This window comes from Emydura macquarii, unplaced genomic scaffold (genome assembly GCF_026122565.2).
Source record: "Emydura macquarii macquarii isolate MOO-44397 ecotype Brisbane River unplaced genomic scaffold, CSIRO-AGI_Emac_v2 contig_2948, whole genome shotgun sequence".
Lineage (NCBI taxonomy): Eukaryota > Metazoa > Chordata > Testudines > Chelidae > Emydura > Emydura macquarii.
Window position 1 is genome coordinate 973,905 of NW_027133085.1, and position 13,402 is coordinate 987,306.

Genomic DNA, 13,402 nt, shown 5'->3' on the forward strand with positions numbered 1-13,402 from the left:
GGTCTAGGGGGTTAGGCGGGCATAGGCGGTGTCCCTGGTCCTTGGGCAAGGCCAGGAGTGTGATAGGAGGTGGATGGGCTACGGGGGTGGCCAGAGCTCAAGATGCCTTATTGCCCCCTCCTGCAGGCTGGGAGACAACGGTGCCCCTGCTCTGGACAGCCCACTCTGGGACGATCAATGTGTCTGAGGCATGGCAGGATGCCCCCCATCCAGCCTCCAGGTGCCCCCTGTTACCGCAGAGCGAGGGATGTAAAATATTATATTGGTTAAACATTTAACCGATATAATTTGAATTGTTTAAATGGTTGTTTTGTTAAATGATATTTCACATCCCTATTTCAAAGCAGTATATTCTACCTAAAATTTGTTACAATATATTTTAAAAAATCCAAAAAACAAAAGTCACAGTGAAACTTGAGGCAAACCCAAGATGTGTTAGGTTACACAGGTATGCTAAGAAAAACTGCCCTTACCTGTTCTAGCCATACCCCAGATTCTTCATCTGGAGCCCAGAGGATCACAGTTTTGTCCATTGATGCAGACAGTAGTCTCATTGGTTGTTGTATTATGCCATCTACAGTACAAAAAAGAAATTATTTTCCTACTACAATTGGAATGCTCTTTAGCAGAATATAACAATATTGAAATCTATATATGCTGAAAATTCAACTGCTGCATTGCAAAATATCTGCTATAATCAGTGAATAATCACCAGTCAACAAGATCAAAATCTTGATGGATGCAAATTTCTGCTGGTGATATGATAAAATATTGTTTCAAATATTTGCTTCTACTAGGGCTATGCCAAAGGAAAGTATAAACAGTAACATAAGAATAAGGAATTTATACTATGTCTCTCAAGTTAGGATTTTCAAAGTTTTGATTCAGAGGAAACAAAATCTAGCAGACTCTGATAATACTAGAGACCCTAAGGTTATGTATTACAATTTTAAACTGTTTATTTTTAAAGGTAGTTAATTCCACAGACAGATCTCTCTACTGGATATATATCATTAGATTATTATATCTCTAAAGAGAAAAAAGAATGTCTATGGTGCTATTCATTGTTCTACAATCTAAAGCAGTAACTATTCTTTCACATATTTAGAAGAAATGGCTTGTTCCTTTATTTTTTTTTACATCCCTCATGCTATGGCTGGGGTCAGAGAATTGCAGGGGCAGTAAAGAAGAATTTTCAGTTACTGTTGACTAATTAGATATTAATGCGTAATTTTAAAGAATTTATATCTGAAAAACTGACAATTCAAAGGATTTCGCTGAAGAGTTCTACTAATGCATGTAAGAGTGAAATAAAGACATTTCAATATTTTATTACCCTACCATTTTTCTCTATCAAAAAAAACAAAGGGCCTTTGAGTTAATACTGAGCTTCTGGAGAGAATATAAAAAAATATTCATCTTTAAAATTTATTCGTTTGTGTTGAACAAACTGAGGTGAAATAAGAGACTGTGTACACATGAAATACTGGCTTTGTTTGATTTGTAAAACATTCATATACTGTATTCATATGGTCTTTTATCAAAGCAATATATACAAAACACAAAGTATCATATGATGCACAACAGCAAATAAAGAAGAAACATCATACCGTGGGACCTTATGGTACATGCAAAAATGTTCTGTTTGCAAAATTCCAGAGAATATTACAATAGCTTCTCTATGGAAACTCTTGCCTACAAAAAGGTATATAGAGTAATGTATAGTAACACCATGTTTATTCATTACCTGGGAAGCTGTATACTTTATGTACCTTCTTCCTACCTTTCAAAAACGAAGGCTGCCAGTGAACTGCATACACCCAATTTTCATGGCCAGCTAACACAGACTCCAGAATAACTGCGTATGTTGTCTCGGTATCTACCACAGAACAGAAGAAATGAGACTATTCATTCTTCTTCAATGGCATTTTGATAAGAACAAAGATCATTTTCTGACATTTTCAAAAACACAGAGTTAGCTGCTATAGTGATAAAATTAAAGGAAAAGCCTTAAAAATAAGCAAAGTGAACTGTGGCATGATACCCTGCACGGTTAGGTTGTCCACATCCAGTGCGGGCACTGAAACCCACAGGCCAATCCTATTGCCCTCTCTGGAAATGATACCAGAATTTGAAGTAATTTGTAGCCTAATTCTAATCTCCATGATCTTGGAAATTACCAAATGAAGGCTGCTCTGCATAAATTAAAATACTCATAATTATAGAATAATCAGTCTAACTCACTGCAATGCACTTAATTATAAAAATACTTCTGACTTCAAACCACAGCTTAAGACTTATAGAAGGTGGTGTGGGAGGTGTTTCTAACAGGTTGTGTAATACATTATATTTTAATATGATCTTTAAGTGCCATATCTAAAAAGTAGAGATTTTAAAACAGTTTGTTCATACTCACTAAAAAGAAAAATCTGGCCTCTAAGACCTGAGATTCTCTGAACTAATATATATTTTTGGAAATTTCTATAGAAAATCACTTAGCATCCTATGTAAAGGAAATCATAATGAACCTCTCTCCACCACAGTGACAGACCTCTGGGATTTTACAGTGTATCAATTTTTCCAAATGTTGTTGTATTTCTCCCGATTATCAACCACTGTGTAAGAAGGCAAATGAATTTTGGCTATAATCTCCATATAGATAATGTTTCCAATGCTCAAAAGGCTAACTCCTTGTGAGCACTGGAAACATGTTAAGTATGTGCAAACATACTTATATCATAATTCACTTTGTCTCTCTTTTTATATGAAGAGCTCTGCATATTACATGGTTACACTTATCCAAGTCTTGTCAGTTAGTACAGAGGTTTATAGTGAACCGGCATTAAAGTGTCAAATTTCTTCAGTATTTTTCAGTGGTGTTTCAATTCCTCTTACAGTGAAGTTTCACTCAGTTAACAAGTGGCCTCCACTATGCTAAATCTGCTGAAATACAGTAGTCACCTACCAGATAGCTGTTAAAGGTGACCTGCAAAGGAAAAAAAGTTTAAATGTGACCTTTCATGATTTTTTTATTATGCAGAAAGGAAGTTGAAAGATTTGTGTCCAAAAAAACAAATAAATAAATAAATAAATAAATGGCTATTATTTTTTTTTCATTCTGCTTGTTTTTTAAATTAGAAATTTAAGTCCTATGTAGGCTGTGAGACTATGGACTGCATTCTCTCTTTTGCATTGCTTCGACAATAGAACAAGAGATGGAATTAGGCCCTTTTTCCACTGTTCCACTGGGATGGGAGAATCTCTGGCAGATACAGCGCCAGGGTAGTCAGTGCCTACGTTACCTATCTTCCACACTCCCTGATACAGGTGATGCATGGGGACAGTGGCTGTGAGCCAACTACCCCATCAAGCTAATGGGCCTTTGGGGACTGTTGCCAACAGACGCAGGTTAGACCAGCTCCAGGCCTTGCTGCCAAGGCCCAACGTAAGGCATGTAAAGGAGCTTCCTGCAGCTGCTTCCCACTATGACTGCTAGTAAAGATATGGCTTACCAAATACTCCACAACAACTACAAGTGCTTCCAGTTAAAGGGGGTGAAGAAAAAACAGGAATGAAGAGGGAGGGGGATCTGGCAGACAGGGCCTCTTGTAATAAAACTCCACTTTGATTTGATTTAACAAAAGATTAATATTTACTGTAAGATTTTCACTGTATTTCAATAGAATGGAGTATCAGTATACAGTGTTCAAACTCCTTTTAAAAGGAAAAAGAACATGACTGCATTACAGGATCAAGCAAAAACAAAGTTACAGTACTACACAAATGAAAAGTATTCAGAATAAACAGAAAGGATTCACCTTGAAGAAAATAAGACATTTCCCAGTTTCATTACACACACACACTAACAAGAAGGGCTCTTCCATGTACTTTCTTTCAATAAATATTTAACACCTACGTTTTCCACCCTATGGTTAGCAATGGATTGATTATCTTTCTATTTAAGCAACATGGTTTATCATTTAAGGGAGCATACAAGGAAATGTATAGAGTTTACTGAACATAAAACATTTGATGCCACTTTTATTGCTTATCTTAGTTCCATCTTTAGATAAAGGCATTAGTGTATCAAAAGCATAGACAGGTGTGCAAACCATCTTAAAGTCAAAAGGGCACATGTTCCCCTCTGTTATGCAGTACAAAGCGTAAACTAAGTGAGATGTAAATGCCTCATACTACAGCACTGTTTCTCAAACTTCTGAAAGCTGAGGCTCACTGCAGGAAGCAAAGCCAAATGACGCCCCTCCTCTGCAACCCCATCAGGTCTTGGTAAAGACTTACAAACCTTAATTTATACATCTTGTGTGCCCCTATTCTGCCAGCTAATCCTGTGCGTCCCCTTTCCCATGCACATATAGCTCAGTACTTCCCAAAGTACATATTCAGAATATATTACTTTTCCTTTCTGTCATTCTTTGCTGAACAATAAAACAATTAACAACACTGACATTTAAGGAATCATCACTGGCATTTGAGCTAGCACCCACTGAAAATAACAGGGCAGCTCACATATCAGAATGGTTACATTCACGTTACGTTTCGGAGATTTTATATGTATTTTTAATCAGTAAATGTTGATTTCACCATACCCTAACTGATGAAAAATATTTTCATCTATAACAATTAAAATTTACAGATAGGCAAAGCAAGAAAAATGAGCTTGAGAACTTAGAGTGTGATTAAAGGATATTTAATTTGTACATTTGAAATGTGATTGTTGACTGTTTTTTAATAGTTATAACACTTCAATTTTTTGAATTTCGATGTTTACTGTTAAAAGACTATTGTCCGACTCCCCCCTAATTTCCCATGACTGAAAATTTAAATCAATAAAAATTAAAAAATGCTTTAAAATCATTGATATTATCCATTGACAAACTAATTAAAAATAAAATTGTGCCAAGTCTACAAAAGAGCTAGACTTTTTTCATTTATTTATTTTATTTAAATGAAAGCAGAGACTTTGGAGAACAGTTATGAGTTCTTTTCACAGCGCCTTGGCTACACTTTGCATCCCCACCAGTAGGCACAATCCACATTTCAGGAAATACTGCACTACAGAAAGGAAGCTACACTGTAGCTTATTCTCCATTAGGTAGCCTTCTTTATCTTTTCGAGGCTGCTCTGTCAGGAATGAGCTCCATGTAGCTCAGCTGTATATATGGTTGAATGAAAAGTGAGAAATAATGCAGCATGGGAGGGACAACAGCAATGATGCCATTGGCGTGGGAAGACCTAGAGATCACAAGCAGGCCAAAACCTGTAGGGGGTGTGTCCATAACTCCTGTGGAACTCAGCCAACCATGAGGATAAATGGAAACACCCTCAGGCAACTCTCTCTGGGATGCAGAACTAGAGACAAAGCAGAATAATATAGCTGAACAGGGGCCCATAGAAAGCCACACATCTATGGAAGCTGTGCTTCTTTTCCGTGATACTGTAAAGTGTGAAGAAGAGCTTCTGATCTCATATGATTACGCAGCCTGTTAAATTATCTGAGAAACACTGAAATCATAAATACATACAAGTCTCTCTTTTCACCTTTAAAGGCTTATGGTGTATATTAAATCTAATTAATATGAAAGACTTATTAATCTTATTAATTTGAAAAAACTAAAGATGCACATTTGTCTGATAATTAGCGAGAAACTGTGTAACAAACAGCTTACTGTAGGTAAGACAAATTCATACCTTAAAACTATAGGCTATATTTACAATATTTATAATATAATAAAATAGGCCTCTATCGAGATTTTTTTCTGATGTACTGTTTCTGCTATGGACCAGACAGACACTCTACAGACTCAATGCGTCTAAAACACAAACACATTTACTATATTTTTTGATGAAGAGGAGCAAGTGTTATCACTGTAACTGAATCTGTCTTAAATTCCTCTAGCACAGGAATAAAATTAAAACAGCTAGAATTCCCATTATCCCTACTGAAAGCACCAGCCTGTATACTAGCTAGAAGAAAGAATAGCTCCAGAGAGAACACTTCAGCTGTTACCTACTTTTATTTTTCATAGTAAAAGTGTTCTCCTTCAGCCTTATAGAGTCATCATCTTTGTTTTCCACAGATGGAGCAGATTTTGCATGAACCTTCCAGATTCTTATCAGACAATCCTGGGCACAACTTGCTAAGAAAAGATCCCGGCCTGTTTAAAAAAAAAAAATCACACTATAAAAATAAAAAGGTTAAGTCACATTCCTTTTCATTCTGAAATATCGAGTTTAGTCTCTTTCATCTTTATCACCCTTCACCACAACATATACATCTCATTTTTCCCTCTGTAAACAGTATTATGAACACTGTTGTCCCTTTTATTTCACTGTCAAATCATTTTAACACTTTATTACAACAAAATAAATTAGAACACACTGACTCATGGGTGCTTCCTCACTTACATGGTAACAGCCATATTCTGGTATATACAATATTAAAACTTCAGCCTCAGAGTTCATCAGTCCAGGATAGAGTGGTTACTGAGTTAGGGAGAAAACCCTCAAGTTACTGTTTGAGATGTGCTTCTCCCTCCTGCACCTGACCTTTTCACGTTCCATGCTGCTTAGAAAGGATGAGCCCACTGCCCAGGAGTATCTTTTTAAATTAACACATTTTAAAAACTCCCTTCTTCCTGTTGCCTGTCCCGTACATTTTCCACAAAGTGAGTAATGTTTGTAATCAGTTAATCAAAGGCTGAATATGGGGAATACTGGAGTCTCCCACCAATTTGCATTATTCTTACAAGGGGAGAAAGAGGAAGCAGGGAAGCTCCTAAATTAAATTAAATTTTAAAAACAACAAACTTGGGCTGACTCACTATTCTCAGGAACAAGGACCTCAAGGTTGGCAAGGGGCAAGTTGCTGAGTCAAGCATATTTGTTTGAGTTCAAACCCCACTAAGATTGACACATTAAAAAGCAGGCAGGGCAGGACAAGGCAATGGACATGGAGAAAACAATAGTTACAAAGAGTTTTGTATACCGGGTGGTTGAGAAACATACAATCGCACTGCAGTCAGAGAGTAGGAAGTAACAAAATTGTTGTGGCATTAGCATGAGCACCTGCAAGGCCTGTATTCCGGCTAGCTGAGACAATTCCATTTCTGTATTACTTTGCATTATACTTTGTTTGGTCTGAGGAATATCCTTCTGTAAAATGATCCAGATATATTATAATCAGAGGTGCCATCAAAAAAAAAGGTCCACAGCAAAAATGTAATAGAAGATATAGTATAACAGAAAATAGCCAATACTGGAGTAAAATGGCAGTGCTATTGCTAAAATATTCTTCCACCGAATACGTAATCCATTCAGTGACATCAGCCTTCTATGGACCAGGAACTGGGATATAATGAATGAGTGGGATTAAAAAATGGAGATCAGATGGTTGCTTTTTTCTTCTAATCTTCAACCCTCTATCTCATTAAATGCTTTATTGAATTTTCATACTGACCACAGACTGCCCATTCAATGCCTCTTATCCAATCTTCATGGCCATGGAGTATTAGTGTTTTCTGAAACTAAGTAGAAATCATCATTACACCACAGAATTCAGAACTTCAACATCCAGTAGTCTTACATACCATACATATAGCTTTGGACAATTAGCAATCTGATCTTTAGATGTGCTGACCACCTGCAACTCCTATTAACTAGAATTGTGGGTGACCAATACTGAAGAAGAGGTCCTTATTGTCCAACATCATGTTCTTGTATGGGCCCTTTTGATGAGGCCATAGCCAAGTAGTAACTTTAGCAAACCATCTCACCTGAATTATCATTCCACTATCGAAACAAGATGGGCGAAAAAAGATGGAGGAAAGTTAGTATTTCTCACAAACAACTTTTTCTTTTCTTTTTTAAACCTTTTGCAAAAAACTTTGCAAATACTATAATCTTGGAGGTTAATCCTACACTTACTTGACTTCAATGGGAGTTTTGTCTTAGTGAATCAGCAGCAGAGCCAGGAACCATAATTGTTTATTTTTATTATGTTGATATGTACTCATAACCAATAAAAGGAATGCCTACCTACATATTCCTTGACATTCTTGTAATCACCTTCACCCACTAATCAACATTTCTTCGCTTTTCTATTTTTACAATTCACAGCCTTAACATTACATAGATGTCTCTAAATAAAAAGCATTAAGTCACTGAAAAGATTTTTGAACACACTATGAATAGGAAAATTTTGTTCTGAACTGTAAATTGTCTACTCATAACAGGGAATCCAACAGTCTGACTACTCACCTTTGGGGTATTTATACCCACCAGCACTCAAAGGCAGCTTGCTGGTTAAATTTTAACACCTAAATGATTCCCCTACAATATGGCAGGAGTTACACCACAAGCCCAGGAGATAACTTTCATCACAGAAAAGAATCTATCAAATGCCTGTCACTGTTACAGAGCTAGTTGCATCTCTGTCCCCTTCCCGTACCCCCTAAAGCCTCAGGCCTCTACCTCTTCCGGGGTGGAATTCTGCAATTGTCCCACTTTTATCCCATGCTCCTGGACTACAGTATCCAACATATCAACTGCACTTCTCAGCAGGTCCAACTGGGTTCACCACCTGCAGTTCTTACCTTTGAGAGTCTGTGATCAGTGGTGAATATAGTGAGCATACAGCCTTCTTAAAACTGAAGTATTGCTAATTGACCAGTGGGAACAAAGCATTTTGAGAAAAAGGATTTTAAAAGAGTTAACATGGTCTGTTTTACCTAAAGCTCCTCCATTCTGTAATAGTAACTAAGCAGGCCTAGCTTCCTTAGAAATTGAGATATTATATATTACATCTTTTTCAGGCCAATGTTGGCACACAGAGCAGCAACTAGTTTCTTCTATCCCTCTCTGTCGTTAGTTGCTGTTTCCATCTGTTCTATGGTGTTGAAATTGACTTCCTGCTAATGGTTCTTCTTCAAGTTTCCCTTAGGTGCTCTCACTCCAGTTGGTTACCACTTGACAGCTTTGTGAGAGAATCTGCATATTGGCAATCAGAGTACATGTCCCAAATATTTCCTACACTTCCTCCTAATTCTAGTGGAGACAAGCTGCAGGTTGGTAATTTCTCCATCTCTTTGTTGGTAATAAAGTCTCTTAATCTAAAGCCCAAAGCTTTTCTAGCCTTTATTTTAAAAGATACCTAGTTTTCAATATGATGTACTGGTAGCGCTTCAGGTCCCACAGCCATATGTTAGCACTGAGATTACATTTGAGCGGAAAATTCTCAGTTTTGTTCGGGTACTGTATCGCTTTGATTTCCAAATGTTATTGAGTTTAGGGAATGTTGTGGATGCCTCTCCTATCCCTGATGTCACTTCTTTCTTGACATCTCCATTGGCCAGCATGGTACTGCCCAGATAAAGGAACTGTTCTACTGTCTTGATGTTTTTGCCATCTAATATTATGTTACCGCTTGACATCTGGACTTCCAGGATGTCTGTTTTGGCGTAACTGATTTTGATCCCTGCTTGGCTTGCTGTTTTTGCCAAGGTGTCCTTGTCCGTAGCTTTTGAGGGTGTTGCTCAAGAGTGTAATATCACCAAAGTCTAGGTCTTCTAGATATTTGCTTTCTATCCATGCTTTGCCAGTATTTCTACTGCTAATATACTTCTTCATTTTCCAGCCCGTGGTAATGCCAAACAACAGTGGTGACAGAATACAACCCTGTTTCATGCCAATATCAACACTGAACCACTCTGTTGTCTGGTTGTTTACCCTCACAGCGCACTTTGAATTGCTGTAAGTAGCTTTCATGTTGTTAATTACTTTAGCTGGAATTCCATAAAATTGACCAACATTGCACAATGTTGCACTGGCCTATGCAGACTGTCAAATGCCTTTTGAAATTAATAATAAACAGGAGCCTGCCATTCTATACATTCTTCTATGATTATCCTTAGTGTGAATATCTGATCTACTCAGAATCTCTTGGGCCTCAATCCAGTCTGTTTTTTCCTGGTAAAAGCTCTACTTTTCTCTGCAACACACTGATTTTCCTTGCCCTCTTCTCCCAGCATCTGAAGAATTTTATCATTCAACTCCTAATCTCTGAAGGATAGGATCAAATGACACAGGTGACTGTACAAGGCAAGAATCTCAATGCTGTAGCCACAGCTGCACTGCAGCTAGGAAATTCCTATGACAGAAGGACTATCCTCAGATGAGTCCCTCTCAATGATTTACTTATGCAACGGCAGGGCAAATGTTGCTCTGCATTGGGAACATGTTGCAAGAGGCACTAGATGTCGATAGACTTTTCCAGTTATCTACAATTCCTAATAAATGATGCTCATTCCCCATTCCAGAGATAATCATAGTCTCTGACAAATATAGATCCTGGGTCATTCAGACCACCATAGCAATTTGTATTCTATTCGCTGCATTGTCCATCAAGTGTTTGCCTCTAGACATATTCCTGGTTTTCAGGCACCACTCCAGAGATCAAAGAGTAAGGAAGGGTTAAAGATCTGATTATGTAAGGAACCAGAGACATTACTCCAAACCGGCAGCAAGAATGCCTGCAGAGTTCTTGTGAGAAATCAAATTTACAATTAAGAATTTTCCTATTCAGCATTTTCAAAAATTTTCAGTGACTTAATATATTTAATGTTAGACTGTAACAGCTTGAGCCTATGCATGGTTTTCACATTCAGCATCAAGTTCAATGAGTTACAGTAATCCAGACCACAGATGTCAAATACATGAATCACTGGCCAGATCCTTGTCTGGGAAGAAGGGACAAATATTTCCATCAAGCTGGAGGGGAAAGAAAGCATTTTTAAATACTGTTACTTCGTGACGAGTCCAAAAAGACTTTCAGGCTTCATACCATACTGATGAATTAATGCCTTCAGTGAAAAGCAGAGTCAACATCTAGGCTAGTTTTTCACAGCATTTCCCCTTTCCAACCTCACCACCATTTTGATCTTTCCTGGATTTAGCTTGAACCAGTTGCTTTTCCTCCAAGTGCTGACTGCTTGTAGGCATTCTCTGAGTTTTGCAATGGTGATAGCTGCATCAGTTCAGAATGAGATATACAAGTTGTTATGTTGCTGGCAGCAATGCCCGATGGTACCTCACTATCCTTCCCGTAGTCTCATGGAAATACAGAAAATGGGTTTTTAGAGAGGACAGCTCATCACTCTCTTTCCTCTTCTGGAAAAGCACAATCAAGGTAATCTACTTCTGTTGCGTCATGTTGGCAGGTTAATAATACATTGTGGTCTACTAAGAAAGTAGTCTTTTAGCATCACTAGAGCTGTCTGTGCTGTGCCCTGATCTGAACTCTGATTGTGAGGCATCCTAGATATTGGCTACCATCACATGCAGTTGGACTTTCATAGCTACTTCTTCTGATCTTTCCAAAAGCCTTGAAGATTTTATCAGTAGGAAAAATGCTCTTGAAATACAGAGACCTTGCTAAGATCCAAAGCTTTTTAAAAAGCTGTATCTAACTTCTGAACACCAAATGATGCATGATCAGGTGTGTAGAGATGTTATCCATATCCCAGGACTACAACCAGATGTGCTTTCTGGCCACTGTGAATCAGAGGGAACAATGTGAAGTGAATCCTGTGACATTACAAGAAAACTAATAAGTTATATAAAAATGTAGGGACATAGGAGTTGCCATACTGGAGGAGATCCATGGTCCATCTAGTCTACTACCCTGTCTCATACAGTGGCCCTGAACTAGATGCTTCAGTGGACTGCTTAAGAACCCAGCAGTAGGCAGATGTGGAATAATCTGTCCCCATTGGTCTCATCCTGATCTCTACTAGTTAGAGATTGGCTTAAGCACAGAAACTCAAGATTTACTGGCTCTTCCAAAATTTGTACGGTCATTGATTATGACAAATCTGGATATTCTTAATATCCATATAAATATCCATTCACTTTTTGAATCTCATTATGTTATTGGTCTCAATGATTTCCTCTGACAATGAATTCCTATTTACTTACATTCTGTGGGGAATTCTTTTCACCACTTGTTTTGAATTTGCATACTTTTAATTTTATTGAATTTTGTCTTATTTCTTTATGAGACAGGGAGAACAGAAGCTTCTACCTTCTCTGTAATTTTATATACTTTTATCACGTCCCCTCTTATTCATCTCCTTTTTAAGGCAGATTGGGATTGTTTTCTTCACATGGGAGTTTTACCAGCCTTTGATCAGTCTTGCCATTCTTCACTGAATCATTCCAGTTCTTCAATACCCTTTTTGAAACAGAGTGTTCAGTACTTCACACAGTATTCTAACTGAGATTACATCATTAAGTTATATAAAGGAATTACACCGTTTTCAGTATTATTTTTCATCACACTCCTAACATCTTCTTAGCTTTTTTAACTGCAGTTGCACATTGAGCAGAGATTTTCATTCAATTGTCTAAAGTGATGCCTTGGTATCTTTCCTGGGTTGATATAGTTATTTTAGAATCCTGTTAGGCACATGAATAGTTTAAATTTTCCTTCCAATGTGCATTTCTTTGCATTTATCCACACAATCTTATTTGCCATCATGTTGCCCATTCACCCAGCTTGTTTAGGTCTCTTTGAAGATCCTCATGATCCTCCCTGGTCATGAACAACCTAAATAACTGTGTCTCATCTTCACATTTTGCTATTTCATGCTAACCTCCCTTTCCAGATCGTTTAATGTATTAAGCAACACAGAACCTAATATAGAACCTAGAGGCACCCAACTGTTAAACTTTTTGCCATGATGAAAGTTGACTTACTCCTATTCTTTGCTTTTGTCTCATGTCGTTTTTGATCCAAAAAACAATACTTTACCTCTCACCCATGACTATCTTAACATTTTAGTAGCCTCTTCTTTAGAACCTTATCAAAAGCCTTTTAAAGGACTAAATAAATCAAGCCAACTGGTTCTCTTTTATTCACTACTTTACTGACATGCTCAGATAATTCTAAGAGATTAGTGAAACATGTCTTTTCTTTGCTGAATGCAAACTCATTAAATATCTAGAAGATCATGATCTTCCAGTTGTTATGTTATTGTTTTTAACTATTGATTCAACTGATTTGCCAGGAACAGATGCAAGACTTACAGGTCTATTGTTTTCCTGATCATCTATCAAGCTTTTTTAAACATGAATAAAACATTTGCTATTTTCCAATATTCTGAAAGAGTAGCTCTTTATAATGAAAGATTACAAATTTATGTTAGCAGCTCAGCTACTCCACACTTAAGTTCCTTGAGAACTCTTGGATGCATACCACATGGGCCTGATGATTTACTAAATTTTAAATTATCAGTATGCTCCAAATCCTCTTCTCCTGTCACCTCAGTTTGAGAGTACCTCATGTTCGTTACCAGAAAAGATCAGGTCTGGGGTAGGAATCTCACCA

The 13,402-nt window shown here is 37.4% G+C and overlaps 1 protein-coding gene across 1 annotated transcript in view; it reads right to left on the reverse strand.

The window, feature by feature from the left end:
- Positions 1 to 13,402, reverse strand: part of ELP2 (elongator acetyltransferase complex subunit 2) — a 106,231-nt gene that overhangs the window by 62,401 nt on the left and 30,428 nt on the right. Inside the window, exons 7-10 of the mRNA XM_067569913.1 lie at positions 7,478 to 7,544; positions 6,033 to 6,176; positions 1,784 to 1,879; positions 474 to 574 (exon numbers count right to left, since the gene is read on the reverse strand). Of these exons, the coding sequence (XP_067426014.1) occupies positions 474 to 574; positions 1,784 to 1,879; positions 6,033 to 6,176; positions 7,478 to 7,544 (408 nt within the window). The remainder of the gene's footprint in view (positions 1 to 473; positions 575 to 1,783; positions 1,880 to 6,032; positions 6,177 to 7,477; positions 7,545 to 13,402) is intronic.